Source organism: Colletotrichum lupini, chromosome 1 (assembly GCF_023278565.1).
Source record: "Colletotrichum lupini chromosome 1, complete sequence".
Lineage (NCBI taxonomy): Eukaryota > Fungi > Ascomycota > Sordariomycetes > Glomerellales > Glomerellaceae > Colletotrichum > Colletotrichum lupini.
In genome coordinates this window covers 3,416,385-3,434,087 of record NC_064672.1, presented here as the reverse complement: position 1 = coordinate 3,434,087, position 17,703 = coordinate 3,416,385, and the positions used below count along the sequence as shown (strand labels likewise).

General features: G+C 25.0%; 1 protein-coding gene across 1 annotated transcript; it reads left to right on the top strand.

Moving 5' to 3' along the window:
- Window positions 1-369: 369 nt before the first annotated feature.
- CLUP02_00967 (uncharacterized protein) lies at window positions 370-10,892 on the top strand (the record flags this gene model as incomplete). Its single annotated transcript, XM_049280012.1, has 5 exons — window positions 370-488; window positions 547-624; window positions 693-850; window positions 1,032-1,196; window positions 10,876-10,892. 5 exons carry the CDS (start codon window positions 370-372, stop codon window positions 10,890-10,892), a joined length of 537 nt encoding a protein of 178 aa, XP_049135969.1.
- Between the last annotated feature and the right edge of the window lie 6,811 nt (window positions 10,893-17,703).

Genomic DNA, 17,703 nt, shown 5'->3' with positions numbered 1-17,703 from the left:
ATATAGATGTACCGGCCGAGGAGGCGCATAGATGACTTTCTTTTCACGACAAAAGCAGGAGGGTTGAAGGCTCATCGGTATCAGCCGCATAGCGTATGAATAGTGCAAATGGGCGGGCATTGTAGACGCGTCGCCAGAGATGTGGCGTGTTATTCCAAAGAAATTAATTCCTGCTAGGTAGCGCGGGTAGTGCCATAGGTGTTACGTATGGCAATACCATTGTGGCAGCAAGCCTTGGTTATCACTTTCAGCTAGCTTCTAGCAGTATTGAACGATGAGGCACAGTAACCTTAAATATTCCTATATTATGTTTGGCCGATTAACTCAATATAGACGATGTATGTATCGGCCCAAGTCATAAAGCGGCAAATGGCTGATGTTATACTGCCGGAGCTCCAGATTATGTTGCCAAAGCTCAAGGTAAACCACCATAAGCACGGAAATACCAACCTAGGGCAACCCGGCATCCCCGCCGGCGCTCACATTAGGTTGACGTCCAGGCTAAGGTGCTTTGGCACCATGACCATGGGCACTTTGTTACCGCAGTCAGGGACAGAACGAAGTTCACTGGATAATGCTCGGCTTCAGACGTGCTGCCCCACACCATCTGCCCAGGCTCGATAGGTACGTATAGTAAGGTAAATGATTAACTTAAAAAATACCGAAGCTACGACCGCCTACCCGCACCTTAGCTTTTTGAGAACCTTGGCATCCCATCCCGTTCGGCGCACACCAACCCCATTCGCCTCGGAAGTGCCGCTGAGACGTGACACTCGCTGCGTTGCGTTGCGTTGCGTTGCGTTGCGTTGCGTTGCGTTGCGTTGCGTTGCGTTGCGTTGCGTTGCGTTTCGTGCAGACCGGATCTAGACTACAGAGCTTATAATAGTATCCCTCTTGCGCCTTTGGGCCCTTTGGGTGGTACGGTAAATGATGATGTGAATTACCTTATTCCAGGTAGATTTATAGGTACCTCGAGTGGTACTACCTCTTGCGTGTTTAGAGTAGGTGTTCGGCTCGTGGACTGTGGGCAGTGCCCGGTCTGTCGCCCTCTTATGAGACAGAATCGTCTCACTTTCCCGTCCACTCCACCCAAGTGGGTGACATAGTCGTTGGCCGCTCTATGACCCTAGCTCTTTTCCTACTGTTCTTTAAGGGCGATGATATTCTGCCAGCACCTGCCGATATCCCGCCCCCAAGTGTGGCTGCGACCGCCCCTGCCTCCGAGCCCGGAGGCCAGCTGCCCATACCTACCTACTTACCTACCTACTTACCTACCTACCTACCTACCTACTTACCTACCTACCTACCTACTTACCTACTTACCTACCTACCTACCTACTTACCTACCTACCTACCTACTTACCTACCTACCTACCTACTTACCTACCTACCTACCTATAACTACTACTTTATTAACCTCGCCGTCGCCGTTACTACCGCTGCCGCTGCTACTAATTAAAGCTATTTCTAACGTTAATATGCCATAAGAAGAGAATAATTACGAAGTTAACGATCCTTTTATTTATTAATATGCCGTCGATTATAATAAATACGGTTACGTAGAGTACGACTATTTACTTTACGGCTAGCGCTTCTCTAGCTTTGAGAAGCCTGCCCGAGGCTAGAGTAGTACTTAATAAGGCTACTTATAAAGCTAGCTTAGCGGTCGCGGTTAAAAATAATAACGCCTCGCAGAGTTAACTTATATAAATAAGCGTTATAAATCCTTAACCTCGTTATAAACTGCTACTAGTAGATCGCTACTAGCCTTTTGAGCGAGTTAATTAAGTAGCTAGTTAATTAGTCTAGTACGTATAGCTTTAACGAGGTAATGCGGGATATTCTTATAAAGAATATAAAAATGAATATTTATATAAAAGTAAGAATATATAAATATAGGGGAAATAAGCGTATATAAAAGAGGTTTTTATAATAAAAAGAGCAATATAGTTAAATTACTATATAAGAAGTTACTTATTTAACGAAAGGTCTAAGTAGGTAAATATACGCTTATATATAAGTATAAAAACCTCTTATTAGAATATTCTATTACTTATTAATTATAATATAATTAATAAGCGCATACGTAAGTAAATACGTAATTATAATACGTAATTCCGCCTCGAGAGAATTCTAGCTTATTTAGTTACTTTCTAGTACTTTCTATTACTTACGTAAGCTTATATAAGCAGTATTACTTATATAATTAATACCTATAATAATCTATAAAAATCGTAGATTAATAAAGTATATAGTTTGCTTACGTAATATTATTAATAAGGCGAATAATAAGGTAAATAAAGTTACTTTCGTAATACTCCCTCTTTTACCTTATTAGCTATATTAAAATAGCTAACCAAGTACCCTAGAGTAGATTTTTAGTACTCTAGAATAGCTTTTTAGTACCCTAGAACAATTTTTTAGTACCCTAGAGTATTTTCCTTAAAATATTTATTAAAATATAAGGAAAATAAATACCTATATTAGGGGTATAATATAGGTTAAATAGGGATATTAGGATCGTTTAAACTTATTAGCTTAACGAATTCCTTATATTTAACCCGAGGTAAGGGTTTTATTAACCTATCAGTAGGTATTATAGTAGAAGGGAGATATTCTACTTTAATATTCCCTTTTTTTACTTCCTATTAAGTATAATAATAATATAGGGTAATATGCTTAGTCCTTTAGTAATATTTAGGATTATAAGTAAGAGATAATGCCCCATTATTATCGATTTTAATAGTAATAGGTTTAATTTGATAACCTATTTCTAATAATAAATTCTAAAGCTAAATAGCTTCCCGAATAGCTTCTTAAAGTTTATTAAATTTAGCCTCTATAGTAAAAAGTACTATAGTAGACTGTTTTTTAGACTTCTAGCTAATCGGACCTCTATTTAATATAAATAAGTACTTAGAAGTTAATTTTCTAGTACTTTTACACCCGGCCTAGTTAGAATTAGTATAGCCTACTAATTCTATAGGCTTAATATTACTATTATAAGTAATATTATAGTAAATAGTACTACTAAGGTATCTATAAATACCTTTTACTACCTTAAGTAGGTAAATAGTGGGCTTATAGAGGTATTAAGAGACGAAAGAGACTAAAAAAGCCAAATCAGCCCTAGTTATAACTATAGCGTATATTAAAGATCCTACTAGGTACTAGTAGGTTTTTAATAGCTCTTTTAGAGGTAAATAGTCGTCTTTTTTATTCCCTAAATTACTATTTAATATACCCGGATTTATAAGTATATTAGTAATTTTAGCTTCGGAGAAATCATTATTATTAAGAATTTCCTTAATATAATAACTTTAAGAGAGAGAAATAGTCTTATTAGACCGATTTCTAGTAATTTTAACGCCTAGGAAATTCGAGGCTTTGCCTAGGTCTTTAATATCGATATATTTCAATATTTTGCCCTTAATTTCCTTTATATATTTAATATTTTTATTAAATATAAGCAAATTATCGACGTGGGTAATAATAAAAGTAGGATTTTTGAAATCCTAGTTGAAATAGGTAGCCTTATCGGATTTTAGAAGTAAAAAGCCTATTTTATTAAAAATAGACTTTAGCTTTAGTTGCTATTATCTAGGGCTTTGTTTAAGCCTATATAAGGCTTTTAAAAGCTATAATAACTAATTTTTTAATTTATCTTGATTTATAGTATTTAAATTAAGGTATTCTTTAAAAATTTTAGTTAAAGGTATATTAGAAGGGTCTATATATACCTCTTTTAATAAATCCCTATTTAAAAAGGCACTAATAACGTCAATTTGGTATATATACTAATTTAAAGGGGCAAATAGGGCTATAAGTACCCTATAGGTAGTCGGATTATTTCTAGAAGTAAAAGTTTATAAATAATTAACTCTATATTATTATTTAAAGCCTCTAACTACTAATCGGGCCTTATATTTATTAATATTACTAGTATTAATATTAATTTTTCGTTTAAAAACCTATCTATTATAACCTAATACGCATAATAAGGCCAGGGCCTCGCCCTATAGGACCTGCGGCAGCTATTATACTATATATATAAAAATACGGACTTAAAATAACTCCTCTTAAGATAAAAGAACTATAAATAAGTTACGTAACTATAATTATATAATAAAATAAGGGACGAACGCTTATAAATAAATAAGATAGATAATTATAAATAAGTAGGACGAATAATTATAAATAAGTAGGACGAACGACCGTTTAGTAAATAATTAAATAATAATAAATAAGAATATTATAAAAGATATATTTAGAAATAAGACTTATATATAATATAGACTTAAGCTAGGCTTAAAAGTAAACTTCTTATAGCTTCTTTAATAATTAATTTAGTATTAAATCTTATAATTATTTTTAGCTATTTTTATTAAGAACCCCTTTTAATAAGATTATAATTAATTACTAAAGCTTTACTTATTTTACGACTTATAAATATAGCTTTAAAAAAGCTATTTATAACTATAATACTATTTATTTAGTATTTATAACCTTAACTTTTATTAATATACTTATTATAACTAGCTAATTATAATATTTTAATTATTTTTATTTAATAAGTTTATTTTATAAATACTAACTAAATAATATAAATAATATTTTCTAAAGTAACTCTATTTATTTCCTTAACTAGCCCTAAGGGTAAGGGACCTACCCCTTTTAAAAACCTAAATAAAAAAATAAAAAACGCTAAAAACTCTAAAAAAGAACTCGACTTTATTTTAAAAATCTATATTACTATATAAAGACGTTTTAAAAGAAATAATAAAAATGTTATCTAAATATAGGCTATACTTAACGAAGCTATAAGCTATTTAGAGACTAAGACTAGGGAGGCCGAATACTTAACTTAATAAGTTAATATATTTTAAAAAGCTATTAATATTATTACTACTCTTTTTTAAAAAGGACGATAAAAACTTAAGCTTAATACGCTAGTTATTTATAATAATACTTTAAGAACCCTTAAAGGATTTTTAATTTAAGTTAAGAACTATTAGAACTTTTATTATAGGGATTTTATTAATAAAATTAAAAAAGTTATATACGCTACTAGCTTCTTTAGGGAACGAGCTTTTAAATAGTTTAAATTAATTTAAAAAGAATACTTTAATAAAAAAACGTTTAATAAATACTTTACTAAAGTATGCGATATTTATTATAGCTTTAATAAGTTTAAAAAAGCTCTTAGATTTTTATTTTAAAATCTTAATAAAAAATAATAAGCTAAACGTAACCTTATATAGCTATAATAAACTAAGTTAATAAAAGAATACTTTACTAATTTAAATATTTTAGCGTTTAGCTAGATTTTATAAACGATACTAAGATATTTATATTTTATTAAGGATTAAAAGACGAAATTAAGGACGAACTAATCCGATTTAATAAACCTAACGACTTTTTTTAATATAGTAAGCTTATTATTAAGCTTAATAACCGGCTTTATAAATAAAAAAAAACGTAAATAAGAACTTAACTCGGGACGTAAGTACTAATAGTAACCCTAGCGCAGTTTCTAAATAAACTAACGACCTTATAATAACTAAAATAATAATTAATAAAGTACTATTTATAAATAGTATAAAGGACTTATAAACCTTAGTATTACTAAACGTAAAGAACTATAATAAAAAAAGGATTTTAAATATTATAATTACAATAAGCTAAGATATATAGCTAAAGATTATTAATAATTTAAGCGTATTTAATACTAACCTATTTTAAAAAAACGAGCTAATATTACTAATAAGGAAGTCCCCTATAAGTAACTTTTATAAATAGCTTATTATAATAATAACTATTTTACTTATTAAAATAATAAAAAATAAATAAAATAGTACTTAAAATAACTTAAAAACGACGAATAATTAGGGTACGATACTATACTACTTCTTATTAAAACCTTAATAATAGTAATAAAAAAAGTAAAAATATTTACTTATTAACCCTATACTCTTAAAAAAAAATATTAAATACGTTATTATACTCTTTTAAATTTAGAAGAATATAGAAGAAAAGGCTAAGACGGACCTTATTATAAAAAATATACTTTACTTTTTTAGAAAACGAATTAAGTAAAGATTCTTAGTTAATATAAAAAAATAACTCTTTAAATTTAAAAAAAGAGGACCCGATACTAAAGAAATTATAAATAGCCTCGTTTATATAGTATAACAAAACTATATAAACTAAGAATAATTTATTAAGCTTAAAAAAGAACTCGATTTAAATAAAACCCTAATTAAGTTTATTTATATAATATAATAAGTAAATACCGATAGAAAATTTATTTATAAAGTTAAAAAATAGCTTAAAGAACTCTTATATAAAAATAAGATCGAAGTAATTAAGAGACTGATTTTTAATTTTAGAGTTATAAAAAAAGGAAAAATTAACTTTAATTTTAGGGAAGAAAAAGATATTAAAATAAGAACTAGTTCTTTTTATTTTAATAAAATAGAATTACTTTATAATTCGGATAAACTTCGTAATATTACTTAATAACGCGCTTAAATAGAGATTAATTATAAAATACTACTTAGCGTTAATAATACTAGTTTTAAAAAGGATAATAATAAGTTACAGTATAAATATATTTATCTATTTAAAGATAACTAAACCGTTTAGTTTTATAAAACTAAAGAACGTAAAAAGGTTATAATAACCCCTTATATAAATAAAAACTACTCTTTACTTAACCCTAAAGACCCCTTTTATAAGGAATTATTTTAAATAGAATACCTAAATAATAAATATATTTAGTACCTCGTATATAAATATAATAGCCATTTCTACTTACGAAGACGTAATAGTAAACTTATTAAGAATATTTATATAGAAAATTAGCTACTTAGTTAGATATTACTAAGCTTTAACGATAATAATAAGGTAATATTTAGCCTAGACCCTAGCTTTTTTATAAAATACCTTAATAGTAAGTATATAGAATAAGAAGATTATAAATATAATTAATACTAAATCTATTACGTTAGAAAGGCTAAGGTATAGAGGGAATACTAAGAGAGATATAAATAAAAGAACTATTTAAAGAAATAATAATAAAAAACTAAAAGAGCCGATTATAAAAGAACGATAAAAGGTAAAAATAGAAACAAAGTTCTTATATATAACTAAATAATATAATAATATATATTTACAAGTTAACTTTAATATTTACAAACGAGGACTAAATACTATTATTAATAGTAGCATATAAAAAACTTATATTTTACTAAAAATAATAAATAAACTTAACTTATTATAAGTATAAAAAAATAACTTATATTAATTATAAATAGTAAAAAGAGAACGAGTTAATTATAACTATAGATATATTAATTAAGAAACCGTATACTTCTCGATATATATTAATAACTAGTTAGAATAACTATAGTATAATATTATAAAAATTAGAAATATCGATATTATCTTAGGAATCTCGTAGTTACGAAAGTATAACTTATAAATAAATTAGATTATTAGTTAGGTCCTCTAAGAAAATCTAGTTACTAAACGACTTAAAAAGAAAAAGGGTTTAAACGGATTTTTAATAACTTTTAAAAAATAAGAATAAATATAATATATAGTTTTTATTAAAATAGTAAAAAGCTTTAGGAAGTTTATATATAGTATTAATAATTAAGGATTATAACGACTCTAAACTATACTTAAAGAATACTAAATATATATAAAACTATTTATAGAACCTAAAGAAATAGGATTATTAAAATATAATAACTAGGATATAGAGATCGAACTTAAAAAAAGAGCGTAATTTAGGTTTTATTTAATATACTTAATAAATTAAAAAAAATAAGAATATCTTAACGAATATATTAATAAGAAGCTCGAGAAGGGATATATTTAACTATTAAATTCTCTTATAAGATTCCCTTTATTCTTTATATTAAAAAAGGGCGGGAAATTAAGACCTATTATTAATTATAAAAAACTTAACGAAATTATAAAGAAGAATTACTACCCCTTACTACTTATTATTAAGTTTAAAGATCTATTTTATAAAGCTAATTAGTTTATTATTATAGATCTTAAAAAAGTATTTAACTAGATTCGAATTAAAGAAAGAGATAAATAAAAGATAATATTCTAAACTTATAAAGGACTCTTTAAGTACTTTATTATGCCCTTCGGACTTATTAATACTTTAATAACTTTTTAAACGATAATTAATTACGTACTCTAAGAGTTCGTTAATATCTTTATTATTATTTATATTAATAATATTCTTATTTTTTCCCCCGATTTTAAAATATATAAGAAGTATATTTATATAGTATTTTAAAAGCTCTAAGACGCTAAACTATATACTAAACTCTCTAAGTATAAATTTTATATATAAAAAGTAAACTTCCTTAAATATACTATTATACTAAAATAAATTTATATATAAATATTAAAAATAGAAGTAGTTAGGGACTAGCTTATATTATAAAACGTTAAGGATATATAAGGATTTTTAAGATTTATTAATTTTTATTAATAATTCCTTAAGGACTATATTAATATAATTAGACCTTTTAATAACTTAATATAAAAAAATACCCTATTCGTTTAGGATCCTAAGTATAAAGAAGTATTCGTTAAAATTAAAAATATAGTCGTTTTTAAATTAGTTATTATAATCCCGGACCCCTAAAAACCTTTCGAAATCGAGACCGACGCCTTAGACTTTATTATAAAAGTAGTTTTAAAATAACAAGATAAATAAGGAAAGCTTTACTTATACTACTTCTATTTTAAAGCATTTTACAAAACAAAATTAAATTAGTAAATTTATAATAAGGAACTAATAATAATTATTAAAGCATTTTAAGAATAGAGACTATAATTATTTAAAACTAAGTACGAAGTTATAATTTATATAAATTATAAGAACCTTATAAACTTTATAATAAATAAGAACCTAAATAAATAATAAATTAGATAGAGCGAATTCTTATTTAAATATAATTTCTAAATTATTTATTAAAAAGGATTAGAGAATAGTAGAGTAAACGCTCTTAATAAAAGACCTAATTATAAAGTTACGGTCCCTAAAGAAATATAAGTTATTTTTAAATAAGAAAAGGATAGTAGCTTTATACTAACTACGAAACTTCTTATAATAATTAAAAAGATTAATACTAGCCTAATTAAAAAAATAACCCCTAAGCTTATTATAGAAATTTATAATATACTAGTATATAGTTACTAAAGAGTTATTAAAACGTAAAAACGGATTCGCTAGTATTATAATAAATCCGCTATATATATTAAAATTATAAAAGTAATTAAAGACTGCGTAATTTATAAAAAAATAAGAATAGCTTATATAAGCCTTATAATAAGCTATAACTATTATAACTATTAATAAAAGTATAATATTTAATTATATAGGACTTTATTATTAAATTACTAAAATCTAAGGAACTATTTATTAAAATATAGTATAATAGTATTTTAGTTATAGTTAATCGACTTACTAAGTTTATATATTTTATTTTTTATAAGGAATTAAGTATTATAAAAGACCTAGTATACGTATTTACTAAGGTTATACTTTCGAACTACGGTTTATTAAAAAAAAATATTTTTAATAGAGATAAGCTATTTATTTTAAAGTTTTAGAAATTTCTAATTTTATAACTTAGTATAAACTATAGACTATCGATATTATTTTATTTATAAATTAATAAATAAATAAAAAGGATTAACTAGATCCTCGAAATATACCTTTATTATTATATAAACTACGACTAGGATAATTAAGTAGCGCTTTTATTAATAGTCTAGTTCGTATATAATAATATAATTAATAAAAGTATAAGAGAATCTCCGTTTTACTTTAACTACGAATTCTAATTAATAGTATTTATTTTTTATTTTTATTTTTACTAGCTACTCGGACGATTCTTAACATTGATTATATAGTAGTAATATATAGTATTAATAGATACTCCTACTATCTCGATAGACTATTTTTCTTTTAGATTTTCTACTTTTTTAACTTTCCCTCTTATAAAGTTTATAACTACGGATTATTAATAGTAATATTAAGTACCTAACGCTACTACTTTATAAGCCTATATACTTAGCTAAGTTAGCTACTTTTTTAAATAATAATAGCTTATAACGGTAGTATTAGAAATGCCCTCGTTATTATTATTAAATAATATCAACCTTACGATATTTACCCTAGTACTTTTAACTTTATTTATATATATATATATATTCGTTATTTTATTTCTTTTATTAAAATTAAAGACACTACTTCTCTTACCGTCCGTTATTATTATATTATTACTATTACTATTTAACCGTTTACTTTGAGTATATTTTATTAAAATACTAAGACGTTATTAATAACTCGTCGACCTTTAGGGCTTTTTTAATAACTAGAAGTTATTCGATTTTATAAGTATTATACTAAATAACCCTGAGCTATAAAAAGACTACTTTAATAAATACTATATTAATAATATTAACTTACGGAAAACGGATAAATATATTATAATAAGCGTCGCTTTTATTAGCGCCTTTTTAATATAATAAAGTATAAATAAGCTTAGATTTAATAATATAATTAAGAGCTTAAAAAGAGCGTAAGCGAGCGTATTAAATAGGAATATTAGGGAGAGGTTATTATTAAATAAAATAAAGGGAGAAAGTAAGGGGTAGTATTTAGCTATTAAAAAGGCGATTAATATGCTATAGCGGCGGGGTTATTAATATCTTAAGTTTAGTAAGTATTAATAGTTAGTAATAGCTACGGCCGGTTATAGTTAGTTATAAAGTTTTATTAAAGTACGTAATAAAAATACTCGATATTAACCCTAATAAACTAGCTTGCCCATAAAGGCGAAGATGGCCCCTAATAAGGCGGACCGGACTCTAAAGGGCTAATTAATAGTGTATAAAAAAGTATAATGAGGATTATAAGTTATAAAAGCCGTAATAAACGTAAAAAAACTTAAAAAGATCTATAAATAAGCCTTACTAAACCTTAACTTCGTATAATAATATATATATAAAAACGTAAATAAATTAAAAATTAAAAGATTATTTTTGAAAAAAGGGAATAGCGTTTATCTCTTTTATTATAATATTAAAACTAAATAACTAAGTAATAAGTTAAATTATAAAAAGCTTAGACTTTTCGAAATTATTAAAAAAGTCTTATTAATTAATTACAAATTAAGATTACTAGATACGATACGATACTATCCTATTTTTTATATTTTATTACTCGAGCTTATATTAAAAAGTTTATATATAAAAGATTATATTATTATTAAACTAAACTAATTAGAATATAAACTTAAACGAATTATTAATTATAAAATAAAAGATAATAAAAAAGAATACTTTATTAAATAAACAAACTACGGATATAAAAAAAATATATAAAAACTTATTACGAACCTCTAGAACTCTTAATAACTTCTTAAGGAGTATTAAAATTAAAATTAAATTTAGAACTCTTAATTATTATAGCGTTTTAATCGATAATCCTAAAAGTATTATTAACTTATATTTTACGGGCTACTAAGGAAGTATTTTCGGAATCCTTAAGAAACTCCTCTAATATAATTTAACTATTTTTAAATACTATTCGTTTTTAAAAACGAAGACGCTCTAACTTAAATAACGACTTATTTAACTTAGCCTAAGCTTATTAATAAGCCTTAGCCTTTTTTTATAACTCCGTAGCCCTTTTTTAAAACCATAACTCTTTTATTTCTTTTTTATAATTAAAACGATTAAACTCCGTTACTAACTAACTAACTATACTTAGTTAAGCTAAGACTTAATAAATAAAAACGTAATATTTATAAATATAAATAGTATTAGCGGACGTATTATATAAAATACTTAAATAATAATATATTTCGTAAACTTTAGAATTAAAAAAAACTAAATAATAAACCCTTTGTAAGTAATAATTTAAATAAGGTATTATTTTTATACTTTTATTAAAAAAGCGAATAATACGTAATAATTTACGACGAGACGTAGCTATTAAAGATTTCGATTTTTTAATTTAACTTAATATCGTATTAATATATTTTAAGAAAATACTTAACGATTCCCTAATTTAGAAATAGACGACTTATTTATAAGCCTAGAGGACTAGACCTTTAAGAGGAAAAGCTAATATTACGACTTAATACGTATAATAAAGCTAGGGCCTCGCTTTATAAAACCTACAGTAGCTATTATATTATACATATAAAAATACGGACTTAAAATAACTCCTCTTAAAATAAAAGAACTATAAATAAGTTACGTAATTATAATTATATAATAAAATAAGGGACGAACGCTTATAAATAAATAAGATAGATAATTATAAATAAGTAGGACGAATAATTATAAATAAGTAGGACGGACGACCGTTTAGTAAATAATTAAATAATAATAAATAAGAATATTATAAAAAATATATTTAGAAACAAGACTTATATATAATATAGACTTAAGCTAGGCTTAAAAATAAACTTCTTATAGCTTCTTTAATAATTAACTTAATATTAGATCTTATAATTACTTTTAGCTATTTTTATTAAGAACCTTTTTTAATAAAATTACGATTAATTACTAAAGCCTTACTTACTTTACGACTTATAAATATAGCTTTAGGAAAGCTATTTATAACTACGATACTATTTACTTAGTATTCGTAGCCTTAACTTTTATTAATATACTTACTACGACTAGCTAGCTATAATATTATTTAGTAAATAGTGGATTTTTATTAGCTTTATAGACCTTATTTAGGTCTATAGCTAATAAGGTACCCTTTTTAATAATAACCTCTAGCTTAGAATATATAGCTTTTAATTTTTTTAATTTTTTTAAGCTATTTAGAGCCTATTTTAGTATATTAAGCTCTGGAAGTAGGGTAATATTCTAAGTAAAATATTTATATTTAGATTTTTTTTCTTTAGATAATTTAGGAATTAATACCTCTACTTTAGAAGGTATTTCCTAAATATCTTCGATTTTATTAAAATTTTTAGAATATAAAAGAGGATTTACGCTTTCTACCCCCTCTATTCTATTATTTTAAATAAATCGAATATATAAAGTCCGTAATAATCGAGATCGAAAAGGATTAGAAGGGTAATATATAATATATATATTATTACCTTCTTTTCCTAAATATATACTATTTTGAGTATAGGTATATATTTTATTTAAAGTAACTCGCTTTTAAGTAGGGTAATAAATAAGTACCCTGGAGCCGATTTTTCTTAAATTAGATAAATCCGGCTTATTATTTCTTTTTGGAAAGAAATAATTAAGAAAAGCCTTTATAGGGGTCTTTTCGAGGCGTATATTAGTAGTAAAATTAACTAATTTAGTTAATTTTTTTAAAATTACGTCCTATAAATATAGGGGTAACTTTTCTACTAATAAAATAGTTCTAGCCTTTTCGATTAGGGCCCTATTAGTCCTTTTAGTTATACCGTTTTGCTCGGGCGTATAGGGCGTCGAAGGCTCTAAAATAATGCCTTTTTTGTTAATATAGGGTAATAATTCCCTTATATTAAATTCCGTACTATTATCTAAGCGTAAATACTTATGGTAGGAATTAAACTAGTTAAAATAAAATTCTAGTTTGTTTTTAAGAATATTAATTATATTCTCTTTAGTTTTTGAGATTTTGATATCTCGAAAACTAGTAAAATTATCCGTAAACGGAATAGCGTAATTATTTCTACTAATAGTAGTAGGGGTAATTTTAATTATATTAATATAGACCCTTTTTAGTAGAAATAATGCCCGATTATAGTTAATTTTATGCTATTACTTAGTTAACTTAGTTATAGTATAGCTCGGGTAATTTAGGTCTTTTTCCTTTAATTTATTTAAAGGAATTCCCTTAGTTATTTTTGCGGTTTTTAATAAATAAGGGTAAGACGGATAACCTAATTTTTCGTGCTATTCCTAGGTAATTAAATAGGCCTACTTATTTGAATTTTCAGATAAATAATCAGTATTTTTCTCTATATTACTATTATTAATAGTAATATTATAAAGAGAATTTTGAATAGATTCTAAAATAATTTTTAGATCCAAATACTAATTTTTAGAATCTAAATTGTTTTATTAGTACCCTGTAGTAGGCCTTTGATTTTTCTAAGTAATATTAAGGAAAAATCTATGCCTTTTGAAGTCTAAATAAGCAAATATATTGCCCTTAGAATCTACTAAATAATTCTTTTCAATATATCTATTATTTTTATAATATAATATACCTAAAAAGATATTAAGTAGGAATTCTAGAATATATAAGGTATTTTTTAACTTTATAAGTATAATTTTATCCCGTAAATAGATAGGTAAAATTAAGTCCCTAATACCTTATAAGTATACTAAGCTAGCTCCGGTTCGAATAGGGGGTAAATCGTCCCTATTATCGAAATTTTCGAATAAATCTATACTATTAGCAATATAAACTATTAAACCCGTATTATATAACTACCTTTTAGTTATATTTATACCTATATTAGCCGAATTATTAGTATTTTCTCCCGAAATACCTAAATTATTATTTTAAGTTAAGTTAGGTAATATATAAGGGAGAAAAGGTTAATAATTTTTATTAAGTAGGTCTATAGTATAGTAGTCGGAACTACTAACTATATAATTCCTTAATTATAAGGGCTAAGGGTTTAAATCTCTATATAGGCGTTAGTTTTTTATAAAAAAGTTAGGCTAGTTTAGTTAGTTTCGGGGCTAGTTTCGGGGTTAGTTTAGTTTAGGTTAATATAAGGGCTTATTTAAGGGCTTATTTAGGTAATTTAAGGGCTTATTTAGGTTAGTATTTAGGTTAGTATTTAAGTTAGTATTTAGGTTAGTATTTTGCTTATAATAAGTCTTAGACTTATTATACTTATTTCGAGAGTATTTATTATTCTTAATAATATTATTAGACATAGGAGTATCGATTTCTCTCCTATTTTCGTTTAATATATCTATAATAAGAGCCTCTAAAATAAGAGGCTCTTTAAGTTTTAAATTAGACTTTTAACGATTAGCTTAAATTAGAAAGATATTAGTTAGGGCTAATATAAAGACCGTTTTTTAGTCTATATCCTTAATAATAGCTCCTACGCTTTTTAATTTAGAAATATAGCTTTTAAATAAGCTAATAAACTTATTTAAGCTATTAAAATACTCTAATTTAATAGCGTAGAATTCGAGGTATAATTATTAATATAAAACTAGTCTTATACCCTTATAGGATACTTTAAGGGTATTAAGAGCCTCTTTTAGATTAATTTAATTAAAAATAAGTAAAAAAAGCTTAGGTTAAATATTTTACCTTATTAATAATAAGGATTAGGTTTTTTACTCTTTAGTAATATTTTTATATTTATTTTCAACTTCGAAATAGGTATTTAATTTCAAAAATCGAAGATAAATATAAAGAGTAGAAAGCTAAGTAGTCTAATTTTAACTACCTTTTAGGCATTAGTTTTTAGGCATAAGGCAGCCTATAATTACTTTAATAATATCCGCTATTATATATATTTTAGAATATATTTATTTTTTTATTTTTACCTTTGCGAGCTACTCGGGCAATTCTCAATATTAGTTATACAGTATTAATATATAGTATTAGTAAATACTTATACTATCTTATTAAACTATTTTTTTAAATTTTCTACTTTTTTAAACTTTCCTTTTTATAAAATTTATAATTACGGATTAATAGTAATATTAAGCGCCTAACGCTATTATTTTATAAGCTACCTACTTAGCTAAGTTTACTACCCTCTAAGTAATAGTAGCTTATAATAATATAATATTAAAAATACCCTCGTTATTATTATTAAGTATAATACCGACCTTATTAATATTTACTACGTTTTTAACTTCGACTCGTATATATATATATATTCGTTATTTCGTTTCTTTTATCAAAATTAAAAAACGTTACTTCCCTTACTATTTATTATTATTACGCTATTATTATTATTATCGAATTATTTACTTATTCTTAAATATATACTATCGAAATACTAAGACGCTAACTTATTAATTTATAGGGATGCCTTAAGGGCTAGAAGTTCGATTTTATAAGTATTATACTGAAGGACCCCGAATTATAATAAAGTCGTCTTAAGGAATATAAATTAAATATTATCGACTTAAAGATCCGAAATACGTATATTAATATAGGTATTACCCTTATTAATACTTAACTAATATAATATAGTAGCCTCGAAATACTTAACCGACTCCCGAGTATTATTAATACTTTAGAATCGTTATATAAGAGTAAATTAAAAAGGATTAAAAAAAGAATCTAGTACTATTAAAAAAAGTAAAAAGTAGGGGGTAGTTTTTAGCTATTTAAAAAGTAATTAATATATTATAGTAGCGGGGTCGTTAATATTTACTTAGTAACGGCTACGGCCGGCTATAATTAGTTATAAAGTTTTATTAAAATACGTAATAAAAATACTCGATATTAACCCTAATAAACTAGCTTGCCCGTAAAGGCGAAAATAGTCCCTAATAAGGTAGACTAGACCCTAAAGGGATTTTAAAATATATATAATATAAATATATACTAATATTATTCTTAATATAAATAAGCTTATTTTAAGCTTAGAATTTAAGCTTGTTTTAAGCTTAAAAATAGACTTATTTTAAGTCTAAAAATATATATAAGAAAAAGTCTATTTTGACTTCTTTTTCTTATAAATAAATATTTAATAAAAGTAAGTATTTATTTTTTATTTTTATTTTTACTAGCTACTCGGGCGATTCTCGATATTAGTTATACGGTATTAATATATAGTATTAGTAAATACTTACACTATTTCGTTAAACTATTTTTTTATATTTTTTACTTTTTTAAACTTTCCCTCTTATAAAGTTTACAATTACGGATTAATAGCGATGTTAATAAAAGTAAGTATATAGTATAAAAAGGGCTTATACTTCGTCTGCCTTTTTATATATATAAATCCTTTATTAAATATAAAAGTCGATTTCGAATTTTCGAATTTAAAAAAGTGATTTTGGGCGGAGTAAGGAATCTCGATATATAAATATATATATACCGAATAAAGACATATACCTAAATAATAATAAGTATAATATAGGTAAATAAAAATAGAAGAGCTCGGATAAGTAAATAATATTCACTTAAGTAAATAAAACCTTAGTTATATAATAACTAGGCTTATAACCTCTAGTACGTATAGCTTTAACGAGGTAATACGGAATATTCTTATAAAGAATATAAAAATGAATATTTATATTGAAATAAGAATATATAAATATAGGGGAAATAAGCGTATATAAAAGAGGTTTTTATAATAAAAAGAGTAATATAGTTAAATTACTATATAAGAAGTTACTTACTTAACGAAAGGTCTAGGTAGGTAAATATACGCCTATATATAGGTATAAAAACCTCTTACTAAAATATTCTATTGCTTATTAATCATAATATAATTAATAAGCGTATACGTAAGTGAATACGTAATCGTAATACGTAATTCTACCTCGAGAGAATTCTAGCTTATTTAGTTACTTTCTAGCACTTTCCATTGCTTATATAAGCTTATATAAGTAGTATTACTTATATAATTAATACCTATAATAATCTATAGAAATCGTAGATTAATAAAGTATATAGTTTGCTTACGTAATATTGATAAT